The 22,736-nt window shown below is 39.6% G+C and overlaps 1 protein-coding gene across 10 annotated transcripts in view; it reads right to left on the minus strand.

Annotated features, from left to right (window-relative positions):
- Sytl4 (synaptotagmin-like 4) overlaps positions 1–22,736 on the minus strand; it is a 50,141-nt gene that overhangs the window by 24,794 nt on the left and 2,611 nt on the right. For 4 of the 10 annotated variants that reach the window (NM_080410.2, XM_087599007.1, XM_087599003.1 and 1 more), the window contains exons 2-5: positions 2,128–2,300; positions 1,682–1,897; positions 1,003–1,112; positions 665–767 (exon numbers count right to left, since the gene is read on the minus strand). In NM_080410.2, coding sequence (NP_536335.2) covers positions 665–767; positions 1,003–1,112; positions 1,682–1,897; positions 2,128–2,237 — 539 coding nt within the window. In that variant the 5' untranslated portion in view covers positions 2,238–2,300. Of the gene's footprint in view, positions 1–664; positions 768–1,002; positions 1,113–1,681; positions 1,898–2,127; positions 2,301–21,801; positions 22,154–22,736 lie in introns of those variants that run through there. The other 6 variants (XM_087599011.1, XM_087599006.1, XM_087599010.1 and 3 more) reach the window with 4 other exon arrangements.

Consider the following 22,736-nt stretch of genomic DNA (forward strand, 5'->3'; position numbering starts at 1 on the left):
GTTTTTAAAGTCTGTTGATTTATGGTTGCATAACAGAAAGAAAATATCACAAAGCCTGAAAAAGTTAAATACATTTTAATAATGAATAGCGAGAATAAAAGAAAAGATTAGGGGGTGTGTGGAAGAAAGTTAATATGGGACTGGGGAAACAGTTAATGATAGGTGTTGCTGTGGCAGGGACTCAAGTTCAGTTCCCAGCACCCATGTCAGGTGGCTCACAACTGCTTATGAGTCTAACTCCAAGGGACTAACACCCTTCTGGCCTCTGCAGGCACCTACCCACAGGTATATATACCTGCAAACACACACTAACATTTTAAGGAAATAAATCCTTGTTAAAAGCGGAAAAAAATGAATAAATTGTGCTATATATTTTTTTTAAAAAGAGCTAATAGCTTAGTTTTTTACAGGAGAGTGCAGCCTAAGAACAAAATTAATTTGCTAAAATATTGATATTTGTGTGGGGCTAATGGGATCAGGATTGACTCCTCCTCCTCCTCCTCCTCTTCCTCCTCCTCTTCCTCTCCCTCTACCTCCTCCTCCTCCACCTCTTCTTCTACAATTTTATCTGTATTTTCCAATTCCCTCCAGAAATACCTATTATTTTAGAAAACAAAGTAATAGTAATAGAAGAACTAAACAATACTAATTCCTTGGCTCTCACCTTTGTTCCTTCTGCTGTTCCTGAATGATCCTTCTTCCCGGCCAGATATCACCCATCTGGGTCTGCTGAAGGAGGGACTGCCCCACTGTCTCTCTTTTATTCACTTCAAAACAAAAGCATGGCAGGGTAGTAATAATGAGACTAAGGAAGGAAACAACTTCCACAGCTGCTTCCCCCAAAAAACACACTTGCAGACAAGACAGACAGAGATATTCGCACAGACTGCCTGAGCCCCTGGGGGATTAAGTCACCACTAACCAGAATACAGCTGGATTCCACACAAGCCTAGCTATTTCCAAGGACGGCTCCTTCAACCAGCCTCTAGCCCTGAACAATACCTGCAGGCTTACGGCGCAGGGACATCCTGATGATGTCGCTGCCTGTTCTGTAAGCAAAGCGATTTACTTTCTGGTCATAAAACCAATCTCCAGTTGCTTTCTTCAGCTCTCTGGGGAGGAAAAAAAGAAAAGGAAATGTCAGACGTGTTGTACTGGCTGGTTTTGTGTGTCAACTTGACACAAGCTGGAGCTATCATAGAGAAAGGAAGTCTCGCTTGAGGAGACGCCTCCACGAGACCCAGCTGTAAGGCATTTTCTCAATTAGTGATCAAGATGGAAGGGCCCATTGTGGGCGGGGCCAGCTCTGGGCTGGTGGTCCTGGGTTCTGTAAGAAAGCAGGCAGAGCAAGCAAGCCATGAGGATCAAGCCAATAAGCAGCACCCCTGCATGAGCTCCTGCCTCCAGGTTCCTGCCCTGTTGGAGAGTTCCCATCCTGACTTCTTCCAATAATTACCGGCAACCTGGAAGTATAAGCCAAATAAACTCCTTTCCCCTCAAATTTGCTTTTGGCCATGTGTTTTTTTTTTTTTTTTTTTTTTTTTGTGACAGCAATAGAAACCCTAAGTAAGACCTGTAGAAACAATGACTCTTGTCACCCAAGTAATAAAGTTAATGAGAGACATTCTCAAGGCAGCCCAACTTATGTCCCCTCTTTATGCCACCATGACATGACACTCACATTTCCTTCGAGCACACCTTGCACCTCCAGGAGCCATTGCTCTCCAGAACTCGGCATTCTCGGCACACTAAATGATTACAACCCACACAAGTGTTGCTTTTGGAAATTAAACGGCCCAGGCCTTCCTGGCACCTGGCACAGGTTCGATCACTGTAGTGTTGGCTGCCCCTTTTGGCACCTTTTCGTTTGATCTCCAGGAGCTCGTTCTTCAGTCGCCTGGCAAGACCGGAAAGAGAAGCACACGTGGGTTCAGGATGTACAGAAGTTGAGGGAATGACAGTGAGACTACTGTGTTCTGCAAAGCAACAAACTCCGAACCCAACTAGACTCACGAAGCTTTTAATCATATACCCAATTCTGACAGCGAATGAAGAAGCAACTCGAAAGCTTGGGTCTGTCTCCTTGGTTGAAAACCTGGAAGTGCTTAGTATTTCTGGAACTCTTACCGAATCCTTTTCTCATCTGCTTTTCTGAGCTCTTCATCTCTCTGCAGAACACTGAGAATCAAATCTCTTTCCATCTCAGACAGAAAAGAGAGGTCTAGTATCTCCGACATGATGTATTGAGTCTCCTCCTCTCTCTTCAAAGCAACCTGGGCAAGAAGAGTGACCAGAGGTGTCTAGAATAAAAGAGCAATAATTTCATGAAGATTCTTAACTCCAGAATCACTGCCCAGCCCGAGAACATTTTTTCCAGTCTGTCTTCTTCTTGATTAAGCTAAAGAGACAAAACAGGAAAAAATGTCTGCGATTCATTATTTCTACTTTCACATTTGAACCCTGGCCTACAATGGATTTTTTTTTTCAAGAAATTACTCATGACTCTGGAAAGTGGCTGGGTCATTCAGATTAAGCATCTTAGTCAGGAAGAATTATAAGACAGCTGAGTCAAACTCTCCCTCCACGAAGGATGTCCTCATCATCCAAGTTTATTATTGTAAATGTTCTCAACTCTCAATTCCATTAATCCAAATAATCAGGCAGGTGCTCTCTGGATGTAAGGGGGCTGCCAGTTTAGGCTAAATTCTCCATCCCTGACTAGCTCATGTGTTCCTGGAATTTAGCCATCTTACTAATAACGTTTCAAAAGATTTTGCTACCCCCAGCTACCTTCCAAACAACATGTACTGGCTCTGCACTTGAAAGCCGCTTCTCCCATTTCATTAGCATTTGTTGAGCACCATTCTGTGAAGTATTTTGCAAAGCACTGGAGACACAAAGATGACTAAACCATGGTCCCTGTGTTCCAGAAATTGACAGGCATGACCACAATACTTCGTGCAAATGCTATCCAGAAACTTTAGATTAAATCTTTGGAAACTTATAGAAGAATCCAATTCTGTCTTACACAGACAGGGGAAGGAGGAGAGAAATAGTCAAAGAAAGAGAAAGCTATTTACATGTGAGGACTTTTACAGACGATATGGATTTTTGCCTTATTGAATTGAGTGTTTTTAAAAAGTGTGTGTGTGTGTGTGTGTGTGTGTGTGTGTGTGTGTGTGTGTGTGTTTATCATGAGCATGCAGGTACAAAGGGATACCAAAAAAGGGCATCAGATCTCACAGAGTGAGAGTTATGGACAGTTGTAAGCCAATCCACATGGGTGCTGAGAACATAACTAGAGTCCTCTGGAAGAGTCATAGCCATTCTTATTCAGTCATCTCTCTAGCCCTATGAGTACATTTGTTGATAAAGGAGAATGAAGGGGAAAATGGGTTGTAGACAACTTACACGCCTCTTAAGTATTTTTGACAATGAATAAGTTTATAACTCACTACATACACAGTACAAATTCATCAAGCAATTCTGGTAATGCTTTTTGACGTTAGAACATCCTATGACTATGGTTGCAGATGTAGTTCGATTGAACAAGGGCTTTCCTACCATGCATGAAGCCCTGGGTTCAAGCCCAGCAGCTTAAAAACAAAGTGTGGTGGCTCACACCTGTAAACCCCACCCCTTCTAGCACTCTGGAAGCACAAATAGGAATACCAAAATTCAGAGCATTCTTGCTACACAACAACCTTAAGGTCAATCTAGTAGACATGACAACCTGTCTCAAAAAGAAAAACAAATTAATTAGTAATGTATAAACAAGTTGAGCATTAAAAGAAACTTGATTTAAATGGCATATTAAAAACTATATATTGAGCTGAAAGTATTCTTCTCAAGCACACTTGGAATATTTACCATACCCTCCCCCAGGAATAATCATGTACTAGATAAATCTCAATAAATTAAAAAGTCCTAAATCTCAATAAATTAAAAAATGTATTTTTCATACAAACCAGTCTTTGAGTTCAGGAACATTAAAAAAGAAGTTAATTTTAAAGGCTAATTCTAATCTCAGTACTGTCTGAAAATTTGCCAGACACTTCTAATTAACTCATAGGTCAAAGAAGAACTCATCATAGACTAACCATGTCTTTAATATCTTAGCAAATAAACCTGCCTTTTGCTTCACCTCTGCTACCATGGCTGTTTGCACACTATTGGATAAAAATATTCTCTAGGAATTCAAAAGGGAATACACGGAAAGAAAAATAATGCTTTCCTGTGCAGTGCATTAAGTGATAATAGTTTAGGGCAAATGATAATATCACATTTTGAAAAACAGAATAAAGAAAATAACAAAGGCATACACACAGACAGAAAGACAAACACAAAGTTGTCTAAAACTCTATGGCCACTCAGATACTCCCAATTTATGGATAGGAGAACTTCATAACGGAGAGATTAAAGCCTAAGAGGACTTACCACACCACTTCACTCCCATCAGTCATAAATGTATAGTCAAAATGGCCAAGTCACGGCTAAGATCACTTGTCAAAACATGAGCTCTGGTGGACCATTTGTTTGTTCTATGTAGTCACATAGTGTCAGTTTTCATTGATCTAACACTTTGGTAGGGCCTAGGCCCAGAATAAGGTATTCCAATCATTCATTGAAATCATACTGTATGTCAGGTACTGCATTAAACTTCTGGGTGTCTATGCCCAACAATTTCTTCTAAGGAGGTCATATCTGGCAGAAGTTTCTAGTTTGAACACAAATATTATGATCTTCACATTTATAAGCAATCTTCATGTTTGAGAGACAGAGAGGTTATTCGTGTGTTCAACAAATATACCACCCAGTCAAATATGTTAAATTTTCTTTGTACTGTAAGCACTGTTTTCTTATTTCTATCACCTTTTGTTTTTAGAACACCAGTAGCAATTTTTAATCTGAGTGCCATTAGGAAGATGCATATGTCTGAATGACTTTCGAGGGTAATTCCAAAGGTCATATAGCTGATAAATGGTGCCAGAATTTGTCTCCAACACTGAGAAATATTGGCATTTATGTGTTTAGATTCAGATTCCCAAAAACAGAATAGTAGTAATAGAGCTGAGAGAAGAAAAAACAAAAACAGTTGTTCTTCTGATACAGTGTGGATGCTGAGATTAAACACTAGGGCTTTGGAACCAGACTGAATTAGAATCTCAACTCTATCCTTCACTATGTGACTGGGTAAATTGCTACACCTCATCAAGGCCTTCTTTATTTGTAAAATAAATTTATACATCTGTAACTGGACTCACACCTCTGAGCTTAAAGCTCAAAGTTATGTGAACCCAGATACTGTGTTTTAAAACAGCCCCACACATTACAGGTGACTACTACTGTGTACCACTGAGCTACCCCAGCCTGTACACTGTCACTTTATACATGAGAATTCATACTTTCAGATTCGACGACATCTTGGAAAACTGTTCATTTTCTTTTAAAAAATGTGAGTTGATCATGAGTTAGGCTCTAAACAGTATGTGATGCTTTTAGCACTTTTTAAATAAGAAATTTCAGACAGGATTTTCAGAAAGCCTGACTCATGCTGAAGGGATAAAAGCTTGAAGTGATATTAAACATTTTTCTAGACTTACAAATGTTAATAAAATATGATGGTTTTAATATGTCAACTCTAATGGATGTACTGTCATTTCCCACCAAAGGATAATGAACAATTTTGGTACAAATTAAGATCTTACTAAGCATAAAGGAGGGAACTAGATTTGTTCAAAAAATGTTAGTTTATCCATGAAGGTGCAAATTAAACTATCCTTGCTAAGCCAATATTGGTATAGTATACATAGACACTCATTTGTTATGTGAGATTTACATTACCGGATGCCAGATTCTGTATGCATTTGAACATAGTTATTTAGGGGTTGATTTGGTTATGTCAAACAAGTAATGTGATGCTATCAACATGTTTGAAAGATGACAACTGAAACTGAGCTTGGTCATAATCACTGAGAGGTTCCAAGTGCCATGCCTACTGATGTTCAAGATGAAGTAATAGACAATGTACATCTAGTCAGACAATAAATTGGCAAAATACATGAAACAATGCTGCCCATGACACTGTAAATGAGGCTGTGCAAGTCTACAATCTCTATGGATCAGTGGGGTGAGATTTCTCATTCTTAGAGCTCGTTGCCTTGAGTGTTTTCAAGCCAAAGGATAGAGGAGGAAACCAGGGAAAGCCTGCTAAGCCTCCCAAATTGAGATGGCTGAGAACCTGAGCAAACCTTAGGGGACTAGACTTCTTGAGACAGAGTATGTGCTAGAACAGCAAAAAGAGAGCCCCTCAAGCACCACATGTGGCCTCTCTCAAGTGTTTAGCAAAGGACTTTCCAGTACAAGACATCCCTGTGATGAAATTACTCTGGGCTAGGGGAGGACCCACCTGAAAGGATTCAAATAAAACAAGAAGGATGCCTATTTTCCCAGCCAGACTGTTAAAACCTCATGATTCATAGAGCACTGGCTAAAGAATTGCCTTATATTTCAGTAGTGGGAAACAATTAGGCCTACATTGTGAATTGTTCTTATCCTGCCTACCCAATCTGATGGGAAAGACTTGAAGGGCTCAGTCTACTTTCAAATAACTTAGGAGCTTCCAAGCAGCTTAGGTGAATCCCGAAGCAGAGCTCAAGAATGTTTAGGATACAAAAAAAATACAACTAATAATGTAAAATCCATCATTTCTAGTATCCGTGAAAAGTTACAGGCCTGCCAAAAGTTAGGACATTTCTATTTCTAATGTGGAACACGATAATTAAAAATGTTCCCAAAAGTACAACAATGCCAAGCAACCAGAGCTTCCAGGGACTAAGCCACTACCTAAAGACTATACATGGACTGACCCTGGACTCTGACCCCATAGGTAGCAATGAATATCCTAGTAAGAGCACCAGTGGAAGGGGAAGCCCTGGGTCCTGCTAAGACTGAACCCCCAGTGAACTAGTCTATGGGGGGAGGGCGGCAATGGGTGGAGGGTTGGGAGGGGAACACCCATAAGGAAGGGGAGGGGGAGGGGGATGTTTGCCCGGAAACCGGGAAAGGGAATAACACTCGAAATGTATATAGAAAATACTCAAGTTAATAAAAAAAAAATCAAAAAAAAAAAGCTTCATGTGGAGAAATTAAAAAAAAAATGTTCCACAATTTCCAATATAGGATTTAACAAGGTCACTACAAATAGTTCCTATGGCTACTTTCTGTGTGTTTGAAAGGTTAAGTAGGGGTTTGGGAGCTGTAAAAGTAAATTCTGAAGTCAAACCTAGAAATAGAAAACTATAGTGTTGGAGACCAAACGTACAGAACACGACATTAACAACAGATTAGACATTGTAGTGGAAAGACAATTAGCAATAAAGACAAAATAATATACAAAATGATGCACAGCAAGAAAAACTATAAAAGAAATGAAATGAGTTGCCCGATAATTCTGAGCTCTCTAGTATATGTGTAAATACTCGAGAGTAATCAATGAAATTGGAAGCTCTAAAAATCTTTCCAAAAACCAATGAAATAAAATTGAAAAAATACCATGAGATCACTGATACAAGAAGTTCGCTGGACTGCAAGCATAGTATAGAAGGAAAGCTATGGTCATGATATATAAGGAAAGTAGACCATAGTCAAGTCACTTAAAACCATAAACAGTAAGAAAAGTTAAGAGGTGCATTGCACACGGATACCCAGAGATTATGATGAAAACACATTGATTACTAAAATCAACTGTAAACAAAAGTCGGATGATATCTCTAAAATATTAAAAGGAAAAATACAATCTATTTAAAAGTATACATCACGAGAAATATTACTTGTAAACAGGTGAGGGACTTGAAGGAAGGCTTGGTTGTTAACGAGAGGTTACTGTTCTAACAGAAGACTGGATTTTAATCCCACCCACCCATGTCAGTAGACCACAACTGAGTGGAACTCCAGCTTCAGGGGATCCAGTGCCTTTGGCATCATCTAGCACGAACACTCAGGAGCACATACCCCAGTCAGATAAACATACATGTAATTAAAACAAAAACAATCACTGTTTTCAAAACAGGGTTATATGAACAACTTTTCCAAACATGCAATAGTTGAAAAAATCAAGGGCTGGAAAGATGGCTCGGAGGTTAAAAGCACCAGCTGCTCTTCCAGAGGATCTGGCTTGGATTCTCAGCACCCACACGGCAGCTCGAATAGTAACTCTTCTGGCCTCCAGAGCACTGCACACACATGCATGGTACACAGACATACTTGCAGGCAAAACACCCATGCATGTAAAAATAAAATCTATTTTTTAAAGGGACAGTAAGCAAAGATTGCAACAGATTACAAAGAAAAATTTGGAAGTATCTCACTCCATCTATATAAAGTATAGAGTCTGAATGTGAAAAATGTAATATTTACATTTTTGAATATGACTCATTTCACTTCACACATCTTAGAAGGTCCTTTTGGTTCTCTCATCCCATGGCACAAGGTTTAGAAGAGCGACAAAGGACATGCAGAAAAGAGAAAAGAAGTGAGGTACAGAAAGAGAGAGCTCAACTACCATTATAACAAACCCACTACCACAATAATGTCATAAGTCCATTCCTAATGGGGGAGGCCTTACAATCAAAACACTTGTTACTAGTGTCCACATCCCAGCACTGTTACATGGAGGGGATTAAGTTTTCAAAATGGGTATGTTGAAGACTATAGCATTCAGACTATAGCAGGAAGCAGAAGCAGTGGATATGTACCGTATCTTTCTGCTTATTGGTTTCATGTACATTATTATTATGTCAATTATATATATATATTTATTTTAATAAATATACAAGCTGACTTTATGTAATCATGATTTTTACCATCACAAAGTATGTCTAGGGTTCTGAGAAACTTTAAATTAAGACATTAAAATATTTTATTTCAAGATTTTTAAAATATAAAACAGTATGAACTAGGTGTGACATATTTATATAATTTTACAGCCTTCAACCACTTTTGTTCAATTTGTAATTGAACTATAATTCCATTATTTCCCCTCCCACTCCTTCCTCTAAACACTCTCATGCTCTACTACTTCAAGAGTAGAAGGATGAAAGAAGAGTTGAAAGGATGTTAAAAACACAGCCTGTCGCATGATCAGAGAATGGAAGCTGAAATAATAGCAAACTCTTTTGAACCATGAACAGAGGCACCATGAGCACTGTAACTTAGTACATCCAAAAAGGCCCTTTCATTTATAGATGTATGTATTCTGTGAAAAATCAAGTATAAAATGAACATGGGTTAGAATCCCATCTTCAAGCAGCCATATCACAATCAAATTTGTGTTTAAAAATCACTGCTTTTGGAGTAATCACTGGGTAATGGGATTTATCACATAAGCCTCATGACCTGAGTTCAATCCCCAGAGCTCATGTGAAAAAGAAAAATGTCTGTGGCACACATCTGCAATTTCTATGGCAAGGTGGCAGGCAGAGACTAGGGAATTACCCAGCAGCTCAAGGACTGAGCTAGCCTAGAATTGGTAGTGTGTGGCACAGTAAAAACCACCCAAAGGTGAATGGTGAGAACCAACTCCCAAAGGTTGCCCTCTGGTTCCTCCACATGTGTTGTGGTACTTGCATGCTGGCACTCACACAAGCGTCTCTCCCTCTGTCTCTTCCCTCCCCGACAATCATTCTAATAGAGTAAAAGCATTTATAGCACTGCTCTCATCAAAATGAGTGCAAATGTTAAAACTTTTAATAAATGCTAAATTGTTCTTCCCAGTATTTATCTTTCATTCTTCCACATTTCTAGTTTTGTGCATGCTTCATAATATGCTATCAGTACAGCGCTAAATAAATTACGTATTTTAAGGGTTAAATTTTCAGTAAAAGGGGTAAGTAACCAAAAATCTTGAAAAGCAGATTACAGGAGACTTGAGGGGAAGCTAATTTTACAAACTACATACCCTATGTTTTCTGAATCTGCTTGTATATAGACATGCAAGGTAACTTTTATCTAGGAGGTAGTAAATCGTTCTGATGACTGCAATGCTGTTACCCTGGTGCACACAGTGTAGCACAGAAAGCTGTGCAGGCTTAAGGCACATGACAAAGTGGACTCTACTGTCACCAACAAAAGGACAGTATTTGAAGCAGACTATTATAAAGAACTGTCACAATTAGTACTTGTTATATCTATGAGATTCTATATCATGGGTGAAGTTCTTAAGACTTTGAAAACCCCAGCACCCATGTAGGTTTACATATTTGACAATCTTAAGGTAAGAGTGTTGATTTCTAGAGCATGGTAAAGTAAGTGTGTGTGTGTGTGTGTGTGTGTGTGTGTGTGTGTGTGTCTGTGTGTGTATCGGGGTGTAAGTTCAATCTTTAGAACTTAAAACAAAAACCATAGCACATAGAAAAGAATGCTTTTACTGGACACTAGTGAGGCAAAGACAAGACTCACAACATCAAGGACAACCAGGCTACATCAAGGACAACCAGGCTACGGTGCACGGCTGTGTCTCAAAAAGGTAAGGCAAGGAAAAAAGAAAAGAGGGTGGAGAGGAGAGAGACCATGAGAGGGGAAGGGAAGAGGAGAAGAGGGATGGAAAAGGAAAGGGGTTGTTGGGGATTTAGCTCAGTGGTAGAAGGCTTGCCTAGGAAGTGCAAGGCCCTGGGTTCGGTCCCCAGCTCCGGGGAAAAAAAAAGTAAAAGAAAAAGTAAAAAAAAAAGAAAAGGAAAGGGGCAGGGAGAAAACAAGCAAGTTAACTTCTTGGGATTCAGTGCTTCCAGAAAGCCCATGTGGGTTCTGCTACACAGAAGGCACTAGGTACAACACAATGTCACACTGGAATACTGTGTGGGTTGTTGTATCAACTGTTCCTCTCCATTTTAGGGAGAAGTGTTTAATAAATATAATCATGGAAATAAATATGTCTTAACGACCTAGTCTAGACTACTGAAATTTAGCATAGATTCAAATAGCAAAGGTATTCGAATTGGTGTCTCCAAAATTTAAAAGTTCTTTTTGGTGCATTCCAGAGTGGACTCCAGTAACTATCACTAGGACAATGACAATATCTGAAGGAGACCAAAAGCACTATCACAATTAACATCTATGAATACTTGACCCCCTTCTGCCTCCTGGATTGGTAAGTATAAATTTATCCAGATATTTTTCTACAGATTTTTTCCCATAAGATCACCCTCTAGACTGTCCTAGCAGTTACCTTTGAATATTTGTACGGCTTCTTCCCAGGCTTATGGCTCTGTACTGTGTACAAAACGTTCACGATTAGGTGAACCAACTGTGTTCTAAGTACTATGCAAGCTAAGGATAAATGCATAAAGCACAGCACATGACCACAAAGACCACACAGTCAGAGAAGCAGACACTTGAATAATCATTTAAACATTAAGCAAAGAAGCACAGGCATAATGCTGTTCTTAAAATCCATGTATTTTTTTTAATGAAATCCGGAGCAAACAACTTCCCATGAATTGTTGACCAGGGACCCTACACCCTGAGCTTTCCCCCAAATATTGTCATTGCTCCTGCTTGCCCAGCAGATTCAGATAAGACAATGTTGCTCAAGATACTATGCACTGTGGATAATTAAGGTGGAACTGAACTGGAAGCCTCCTTTTAACTAGCTAGCATTAGTAGTGCTGAGATGTGTTAAGCAGGCTTCCGAGTGAAAAAAAAAAATCATCAACAATCTTACCCAGCTGTGAATTGTGTGTGATCAGCGATGACTTGCCAGGCAACATCTGCCTACTGGTACAATAGTGGCATGGCTACGTAGGACATAAGCAACCACTTTCCAAGCAGAGTTGAGGCCTGCTCCATGGTAAGACATGCATGCCTAGTACCGTAAACCTAATCAAAAGCCTATATCTGGAGAGGCCACAGAACGTTACACTGATGAGGAATGTAATACTGACGTTGTAACTCAACCGCATTCTCACCGTGGATCTGAGAAGTTTCCTCCCGCTGTGGGTGATGGTTAGTGCAAAAGCTCATTTGTTACCAAGGTGCTGAAAAGTGAGTGTTGAGTGCTCAGCCCCATAAATGGGACAACTGTACCACTGCCTCTGCGGTCTAGAAGAAGGTGTAGAAAAGGTTAAAAGAGCTGGAAGATTGGGAAGAGGGTTATGATAATGTATCTTCGAGATATGAGCTAGTCATTGCCATCATTCACACACAGCACCTGCAGCTACTGCACAGAAAATTAATAATAACTAAAAGGAAGAGGGGAACTAGTGTGGGAAGAGGAGGGGTTAGCCGGAGTGGGCGAGGGACAACAGAAGTAACGAGGTAAATATCGCCACAACACATTGTATACAGATATAAAATTATCAACAATTTGACAATTAAATAAAGTCTCTAAAGTGTAAAAAATGATTACACACACACACACACACACACACACACACACACAAATACATGCATATGATAGCATGAGAACACCACGTTGGAGCCTCTAACGCAGCTGGGTGGAAAGGAAAGTAAGTAAAAAGGGACTTATCAGCAGGAACACATGAACTGAATGTAAGTTTAATGGGTAGCAGCTGGTTTACCAGTAGAACAAGGGCTTTCCATCATAGAGGAAAAAGCATGGAGGCATAAAGCAACATGCTACAACAAGCACTATGATGAGAACGACTGACAAATAATAAAGGGAGGGTGTTAAGGGAGCAGAAGGTTTCTGAGAGCTTGGCACGCTGTGCACAGAAGCGTTGCTAGTCAGCTTTTGACAACAGGCACACTGAAGTGGTTTCAGGTAAGGCAAGGACATTCCAGAGCACTCACACAATTGTGAAGAACACTGTTTTGAGAAGCGTGTGGCATCAATCCTGAGAGAAAATGACAAGAAACAACAAGTTCAGAGCACAGAAGTAGTAGCGAGGGAAAGGAGACAATGACAAAGGTAACGCCGAGGTAGCATCTGCAAATCTATAACACAGAAACAGTCTCTCCTATGAGGACATGCAGTTCTGATGGACCAGATTCCTAACTAAGGACAATACAGCATAGGAGAGTACTTAAAAGTCCCGGAGCTGAAGCCAGGCCGCCTGTCAGAAGCTACCTTCATGGCATTTTATTTCTCTGAACTTCGCAACAGTTATTTGAGCTCTCTAAATCTCAGTTTTCCCACTTGAAAGAAGGGCAAAAATAAGAATTCCTGCCAGGGGCCATGAGGAATCAAATATGCATGAGTAAAAGGCATGGCACAGTGTCTGGCCTAGAATAAAAACCCAACATTGTTAGCTGCTTAGTTTTAATTATTATTAACCATATGCTTTGGAAAATATATGAGCATATGGCTGTTTTGACATCTTTCTATGAAATTTGAGAAATCTAATCAGTATTCTTGCCCAGATGGAAAGTTGCCCGTACGTCTCTGCATGGATGTAGACTGGTAAGCATAAATATTAAGCAAATGTTAGTAATTAGATATGATCGCTTTTAAAGATAATTATTTATACAGTGTTCCAGACAGGATTTAAAGTGATTTATAAAGATGCATAAAACATAGAAAAATATCATGCATTTTAAAGTAGGATCAAAAAGAGAGAATAAAAAAGAAAACAGGAACAGAGAGAAAGAAAAAGATCCAAAGCCAAAGCTCACATCAAAGAGCAAATGAGGCTTCACAGTCAAGTACCTGGATTCACCACACTTCAGCCTCCCACTGGGCCATCACAGAGCACAACCTCCTCTCACTCATGCCTCAGGCCTTGACCTCTCGGGCCTGCCGAGAGGTTTTAGAGTAGCACAGTTGTTTTCTGTTTTTCCCTGATAGTGAGAAATTTACTGCTAGCTCACAGGTCTACATGAAGCTTTATGGTCTCAAATATTTTTTTTCTTTAAATGGGTTCTAGGAAAGGGGTTTGTATGTGCTGTGGTGGTTTGCAGTGTTAGCTCCTTTTAAGATATATACCAACTAGGATGATGGCTGTGTTGAAAGTGACAGCAGCTAACATGTCTATAGCATTTATTATGTATCAGGCACTTTTCTGCACATTTTCTATGCCTGGAGTCATTTAGTTCTCAGAATCATGCCATGAGGCAGGCACTAAAATGTTGTGTACATTTTACAAAGGAGGAAAGTGAGACAGAGTGAGTAAATAACTTGCCCAAGGTTATATACCCTGGAAGAGACAGTCTAATTTTCTGACTAGGCAGTCTGGTTCCAGAGTCCAAGGGCTTAGTCATTTGATTGTACCATCTCTTTACATTCTAGAAATAGTGTTCTGCATAGTGACATTTGGAAAAGGGTAGACTTTATGCCTAGGAACTTGAGGTAGGTATTTAAAGTCATTACGTACTAATGGATGAATGTTTGAGAGGCCCTCAGTCTGGCTTACTCTCTCATTCTCCAGACCGCTCCTCTGCAGACAGGGAAAGATCCACTCTCCTCATCTAGGGCATTTCTTCTAATGGACAGTGGGAGTATACCGAAGGGAGCAAAAGGAACCAACATGAAGTGTCCTCAGCTAGCTCTTAAAATCATGTGTGGGGACAGTTTTCGCCAGACGGTATCTGCGTAGTTATATTTCAAAATTGTCAAATACTGATCTTGAGTGATTTGAAGAAAATTCCACTTTGTGTGTTATAAACAACTCTACAGTAACTCCTAAGGGGAAGCTAGATATGTGACTCTACACATTGCCCTTACAGGGCAGCATACAAGAACATGTGGATGTGGCCTTATTTCCATGATTTCACAGTCATAAAACCCTGCTTCTCAGGACTTAAACCTGCCACAAATCTTAGAGGCAGGTCTCCATGCAGGTGGTTCACAGAAGTATTAAGTATCATAAAAAATGAGATTGTTAGTAAAAAATGAGATCACAGATCCAAATGTCCCATCTGGCAAGAGAAGAAATAGCTATTAAGACAATCCTACTTAAATCTCTAACTTTCAAAATCTTCACTAGAAAATCTTCCTCTCATGTAAGCCTAGCAGGCTCCATAGGGTCCCATACAGTTCGTAGTAGAAGAGCAAACAGTTCACCACCTTCTATACCAAAGACCTTAAGAGCCTCAAAGTTTGTAAAGAGTCTAAGGGTCTTCACAAACCAAAACTACCCAGCCTAGTGGTGAATCCCAGCAAACAGGAGGCCAAGGCAATAGGACTGTGTGTTTAAAGTGAGCCTGGTGTATGTAAGGAGATCTGGTTGCAAAAATCCAAGAGCCAGGGGTGTGTTTCAGTGGAACAGCATTGACTAGCATTCACAAAGCTCTGAATTTGGTTTGATCCATCTCACCCCACACCTACTCCCCAAATAAAGAAATATAAAATCTTGTTAATTTATAATAATTTTTAAGTGTGGTAAGGCTTGTAATTTTTCAATAAAGCTTATCACCTTGTAACTCAATTATCATTCCCTGTTCTATAAGCTTTGATAAGGCAGAAACTCCGCAGGGAAGACCCTGTTCTTTTGCCAGGGTCACAGATGGTGGCGATTTCTAAGCTAAACTCTAACTGGCATCTGTTTCTCTCAGGCCACATCACCTCCAAAGCACCCACACCATCCGCTTAAATGAGAAGTCATGACGGCTCATGACTAATCCAGCCCATGTTCACACCTAGCTGCAATTTCATGCATTCGGCTTCTTTTTAATTTTAGGGATGCTGTGATCTAGCTATGGCCATAGAAACCTTAAACACCACCAAATAACCTGCATTTGAACTTTAACTGAGCGGCATATGTGGCAAACCATTTTAAAGTGTCAATTTCTTTCAAGTAAAATGCTAATAAATATGTGAGAATGTTTCCACAAAGGGTAAGGGAAAAGTACAAACTACAAAATAAATCTAACACACAAAGTGGCTGCCAGTGTTCCTTTCCTCCTAAACTGTTTAACAAGAATTACTTGACACATTACTTCAAATCCCTAGCACAAGATTAGTACATGCATTACCAACATCTGGTGTGCTACAGAAGCAATGTTCTCACAGTTACAAAAAACAAACACAAGAAGCTACAAACACTAAAATGTTCAAAGTAGATTCATACATTTCTTTATTTTCAAAACTGACAAGATACATGAAAGGACCTTTACAAGTTCTAAGGGGAAAGAGATATAAATTCTCATAATGAAACAAATAGACTTTAAGAAAGGGAAAGCACTCAAAATACCTAGAAGGGCTTTCTTTGCCACACATACAAAGTTTTGCTCTTAGTATTATAATTATTAGGTCTCTAAATAAAATTACACAGAGAGAAATCTGCTCATATCCTCTTATTTGATAAATGTCAAAATTATATGTGTGTGCATATATATTTTATATATTACTGGATTGTAAACTGTATAAAAGAAAGGACTTGGTAGATCATTGGAGGGGAAAGGAAATGGAATTTTATTTTTTGTCCATCTCTGTGTGGATTATTGGAGGGGGAAGGAAATGGAGCTTATTTTGTTCATCTCTGTACCTTTAGTGTTTAGAGTGATACTTGACCTACAATATACAATCAATATTTGTAGAGTGAATGAGTTGGCATCAAAAAATACCACTTATCATTCAACCACACCCAAGAGTTTATTCCGCAGAACTTTTCCACCTTTGACATCATTGATTCAATACTCCTCTCTGAATTTAACAACCTATCCTTCCAACTTGTTCACTCAGTGATCTCTCCCGAGTCATTCCTACTCGAAGACCTCACTGAACAGTCTTCTACAAACCCTCTTTCATCTGGTCAGCCCCTTTCTGTCTTCAGTACCTTTCCTAGACAGTTTGGATTCTATTCTTTCAAATACACTCTTGTCAGTGTCTTCATTAACTCCTAATTTCATTACAAATATCTGCTTATTTTAAAAGTCAGCTGAGCTCATGTTGGCACTTTTATGCCTTCATGAGCACTCCTGGGATCCAGTGAAAGAAGAAAATGGGCATGGTAGATTATTATCCACACAAATTCTTCATCACCAAGCTCACCTCAACACTGCTCGGCACCACAAATATGCTTCTCTGGGTCTGGCTAGCCCGCCTGTTCTCCACAATCCCTATTGCTCGAGTGACTCTAATATTCAAATCCTGTCTACTTCAACTCTTGTTCAACAGGTTTGTCTTACCTTTTATCATAAAGAAATATAAATGCCATCAGACTACTTACTGATGCCAAATCTATACTTATGCTCATCTGTGCCCACTCATGATGAACCTCTACCCAGTTCCAGATCCCCTCCCATGAAGCATAGGCTTCTGCTGCATCAATTCCACCATCCACCTGATCATCCTTCAGAGATACTAAATGAAAAGTGAATTCCCTGAACCTCAACCCCCTCTCCCACTACTATCCTTGCTCTGCTCATCAGAGCCAAATTTCTCTAAGGAATTGTCCATACTTAGTACCTCCAATTCCTCATCTCCCCAATTATTTCTCAATTTATCAGTCTAACCTTCTAACTTATAGCACTTTAAAATTGTTCCTGCTATATGGTAAGAGTCAGAAACTCAGTAAACACCATGGGGAATTCTTAGTCTTTCTCTCCCTAAACTTCTTTCAATCCTTGGCCCCACTGACTTTTGTTTTGTTTTGTTTTGGTTTTGGTTTTGTTTTGTTTTTCAAGACAGGGGTTTTCTGTGTAGACTTGACTGTCTTGGAACTCATTCTGTAGACCAGTCTGGCCTCAAACTCACAAAGATCCACCTGCCTCTGTCACCCCAGATTAAAGGTGTGTGTCACCAACACCTGACTACTACTAACCACTTTTAATATAGCAGAACCGATCATTTTTAATAGAGCTATTTCATTTTGAAAAACTATTGGGCTGACATTCAAGATGTGATAGACATAAAGACAGTCTGACAGACAGATAGACAGATGAATAGATAGAGACAGGGAGTGAGAGTGAGAGATTCAGGGATAAACAATGTCTAAAGCAGTAAAAATATTCCATTAATAAGAAACTGGTTGGTTTGGATACATATAAGAGTAAACTATGTAGTAGTTTTAAAACACAGTCCTATTTACTAATATTGAAAGCTTACCATGGGATATTAAATAAAAACGTATATGAGTCCATTTGTATTTCTTTATACATAAAAATAGAGAGATGGAAAGGATAAATGAATAGATTGGAATATCTTATATAGGCATATAAAATATGTCTGGGAAAAAAAGACAAAAAATTTTCCTCTAGGAATTAAGATAAGCAGAGGCAATAAAATTATGTTTTAACTCTTACTAGGTCAAGTAATAAAAATATCTTCATATCTCTGAGCACACCAAGCTATATAAGGAAGAAGTTAAAAGGAAATAGAAATAAATAACTATAAATACAGAGAAAAGACGTGGTGGACTCTCCAAATCTTGAGGAGGAATAAAAGAGTGGTTAGTGGCATCATACAAGAGACAAAAATACCCAACAGACAGAGAATACAAACAGATAAGTCTTAATGAAGGAAACTCAAATGGTCAAAAGAAATCTAAAAGAAAAAGGTCCACCCATACTGAAAATAAGTTTTTAAATGTTTGGGTATCAATTTTGCAAAATTACAGAAAGACAGTGTTGATCTTCTTAAGATTTATTTTTATTTATGGATATTTGTGGGTATATGCCACATGTGTACTATGTCTGAAGTGGGTGCTGGGAACCAGAATCAGGACCTCTGGAAGAGCAGCAAGCTCTCCTAACCACTGAGGTATCTCTCCAGCCCCAATGTTCAACTTTTAAAAGGAGAAACGTAAAAGAAAACTTTCTTGATAAACGTAAAGTAGTAAGAAAAAAAATCTGTTAGAACACGCTGATTTTTCACAATTTGAACTTCAGAGAACTTTTCCCAATTGCAATGAATTTTCGGATCCATTGTTTAATCCATGTTTAACACACGCCTTCCCTGCTGAAATGCTCCCCAGGAAAAGAGACCAGTGTCTGTGTGCACTACAAGTCAAATGTCTGGATGGCCAGACTCAATGCAAGGCTCCTAGCACATTTCAGTTCCTCCTAGCTACCACACAGTGGGCCCTCAGCAGATAAAACCCTGCTTTCTGGTGCATCACTGGCAATAATTTGAAGATGCACACACTAAGGTACTCCTAGAACCTAAACCGAACAAACCTACAAACATGAAATAGTGCAGATACCACGGGAGATTTCCAGCTCTTTAAAACTACCTTGAATTCAAGGTAGTTTTAGAGAGCTATGGCCATGAAATTGACTGATCTGTCATTTCAACTCTTCATTTGCTGGCACTGTCTAATCTCTGACCTTGTCATTTTCTGTCACAGCCATCTGGACAAATCTCTCAAACTATACTGTTCATAGTGCTTCAAGATCTTGGCTGGTGAGTGATTCTGGGAAAAAAATGAAACCAGCCTCTGTGACTTCAGGTAGAAACAAACCATAATAGTCCAGACCCATTTTACTTCTTGCAGCATTATGGAGATATAATTAACAAAAGATGGACGCATTTGCAGTAAATATGAGGCTATGAAACACATATGTATAATCTTGATGGGGCACCTGTTTTTCATCTTTCTCAAAGACCACTAGTGCCCTTCCCCAGTCTTGTCAAGAGGACCATCCTCAGAATACCAGCCCTCCACAGCTCTGTCCTCCAGAGCATCACTAGTTTTGCTCTCTCTCTCTGTTGTCTCAACCAAAGAGCTATTTGCCTTTCTCTAAGTACAGTATTTTTTCCACTTTCATTCTGTTCAGTCACTACCCCTCCCCAGCTTCCTCAGGGGACCCTCTATCATCTAATTCTATGTGATTGCCTCATAAACAGCATTCTCTCAATCCTGTATTTAAAGTAACACAAAATTAAAACCTTCATCTCCCCTGAGACTTGTCTCCCTCCATTACAGCCAAGCTTCTTCAATATAAATACCACATTGTCTCAAACAGGGGAGTGAAACTGACTGGTAGATTACTTGCCTACTATGCATGAAATTATGGGTTCTATCTCCACCATAGAAAAAAAGAAAGATATTTTTAAAAAATCATCCACCATTAATAAGGGAATAAACAAAAAATGCTCTTGATTGTAAATATGCAAATTCTCTGAGATACTAAATTTTTAATATATGTATGTGTGTGTTTATCTTTCATTAACAATAATTGTGTATATTTATAGGGCAGAATCAATTTGGATGTGTGTATATATTATAGAAAGACTCAGTTTATTCTTTTAACTATGTAAGAATATACGATGCATTATTGTTAGCATGTAGTGCAACAAATGACTGAAACAAATCTCCCCAGTAGAAGAGAAACTATGAATCCATTGATCAATACTTCCCTCACCCAGAAGGTCACTTACTACAATGATTTTCCAGGCACTAAGAAGATGATTCGGTGGGTGAGACTTCTAGCGATGACCTGAGTTCGATCCCTAGAACCCGTGTAAAAACCCTGATAGAGAGCAAGCTAAGACAGGAAGATTTGTGGGGCTCACTAGCTGCAAGCACATGGTGTGCTCCAGATCCAGTGAGGAGAGACTCTGTTTCAAGGCAATAAGGCAACAGCGATAGAGCCAAACACCTAAAGCCCTCCCCGCACATAAGCACATGTGTACACGCACACATACATCCCACATCCATGTGGCACATGTTCCAGGCCAGGAATCTGACAGGAACAAAGGAGGTGCCTACTGTAGGCCAGGAGTTCCTTAGGGAGCAGGAGATTCCTACCATCATAGGAATGAATTTCTGGTGTCTCAACCCTCTCTACCCACCAAGCTTCCTGGCATGGTTTAGCATCTCGCACACCCATATGGAGCTGTTCCACAGAAATAGTTGTATATATTTTACCATTGTGCAAGAATGTTCAGCTAAGCTTCATGGTGGTTGGGACGGGGGTAGCAGGCAGAGAAGATGGAGACGCTTGGAAGAGTTCATGATACAGTTTGAAAGTGAGATCAATGAAAGTTCAAACATTGTATGTGGTGGGCCTAAGAAGATGACAGAAATCCTGGATAACCCAATATTCTTGGTTCAACCAACTAAATATATAATGGTACCCTATTTCCTACTCATGGGTAGAAAAAGGGAAGGATTAAAGGTGTTAGGGCAGGGGCTTGGGGATTTAGCTCAGCGGTAGAGCGCTTGCCTAGCGAGCACAAGGCCCTGGGTTTGGTCCCCAGCTCCGGAAAAAAAGAAAAAAAAAAAGGTGTTAGGGCAATCAGTAATCCACATTTGGCCATGCTATCCTTGAGGCATCTATCAGATGACAGGTAAAGATGTCAAATAGGCCACTAAAAACATGAGGCTTCAGCACAGAAGAAACACAGAACACAAACATGAATGATGGCTATCTAGATGTCACAGCCTTGGTGCTTAAAGAGAACTTCTGAGCAGGTTTTGGAGGGAGAAAAGTCTGTAGGCTGAGTTCCGAGACAGCCCAATGCTCAAGGTTTAGGGACATAAGATTGATAGAGCCTGAGCAGTTATTTGTGCAAACTTAAATTTCAACGAAGTTAGCACACAATAAATGGTGAGAGGTACACACCGTCACTACTTTTGCCAGGGTTTAGGTCCTTCCAATTCTGTTATCAAATGAATTCTGGACTTTTTTTCTGACTGGATATTTGAAACTGCATTTAAACAAAATAGCACTTTTATTTTGCTACACGGTTGTTGCCTACTCCTCTATACAACTAGTATACAACTAGGCAATTGTTGTAAAAGTACCACTCAGCTGGACCGTCTCCATAGAGCCCAGAACATAGTAAGCACCTCACGCATAAAAAGGTTAAGGTCGATGAGAATAAAAACCTAATTTCTGGCATCTTTTATTCTTTGGGGCCTATCCCTGTTACACAATCACATTCTGTCCCCTCTCACTGACCTTGACAAATGCCGGAATGGCCTTGGGACATCTGATAATTCACACCTCTCTCCCCAGTGCTGCCACTGTTAAGATGAAACAAGAGAAGGGTGTCTTTCTTTTTCCACCTACAGATTTGTACTTCAACATAAAGTGGAAGTTCTAGTCAAGCATATTGGTTCACATCTTCAATCCTGGTACTCAGGAAGGTGAGGCAGGAGAATAACCATGAGTATGAGGCTAGCCAGGATACACAGTGAGGTCCAGGCCAGCCTGGGGTACATTCTGAGATTCTTATCTCCAACAACGTAGAAATGAAAAAGAGAGGAAATATTTATCACTAGGTCAAAGTTGTTATCAGAAATAGAGTCTCAAAGCAAAACAACAAAAAACCTCAGCAGAAGGAAAGCAGTGTGAGTACTGGGCCGTGGGGCTGGGGCATCCTTACATGTATAAGGTAGCAAATTGGAGGCTTGGTTTCAGACTCAGAAAAGTACAAGAGTTCCAATTCCTAGACTGGCCATCAGTGAGTACAAAAGACAGAAAGTCCTATCCACATGGCCTTTGTGTTATGAGGTAGAAGTGAAACAATCAATAAGCAAAACAAATGTAGGAAGGAGGTTGAAAGAATGTTTAAGGGGCTGGAGAGATGGCTCAGCGGTTAAGAGCACTGGCTGCTCTTCCAGAGGTCCTGAGTTCAATTCCCAGTACCTACATGACAGCTCACATCTGTCTGTTCCATGGGATCCAACACCCTCATTCAGTCATACATGCAGACAAAATACTAATGCACATAAAATAAAAGTAAGTAAGCTTTTTTTTTTAAAAAAAAAAAGAATGTTACGGACATGAATGCAATTTTCAGTGAGTTGGTCAAGTGACTGCCTTGAAACATAGGCACAATGCTTGTGTACAAACCCTTACTGTGTGTTACAAATAGCTCGGGATGGTTTCTT

This window comes from Rattus norvegicus, chromosome X (genome assembly GCF_021556685.1).
Source record: "Rattus norvegicus strain SHRSP/BbbUtx chromosome X, alternate assembly SHRSP_T2T, whole genome shotgun sequence".
Classification (NCBI taxonomy): Eukaryota; Metazoa; Chordata; class Mammalia; order Rodentia; family Muridae; genus Rattus; species Rattus norvegicus.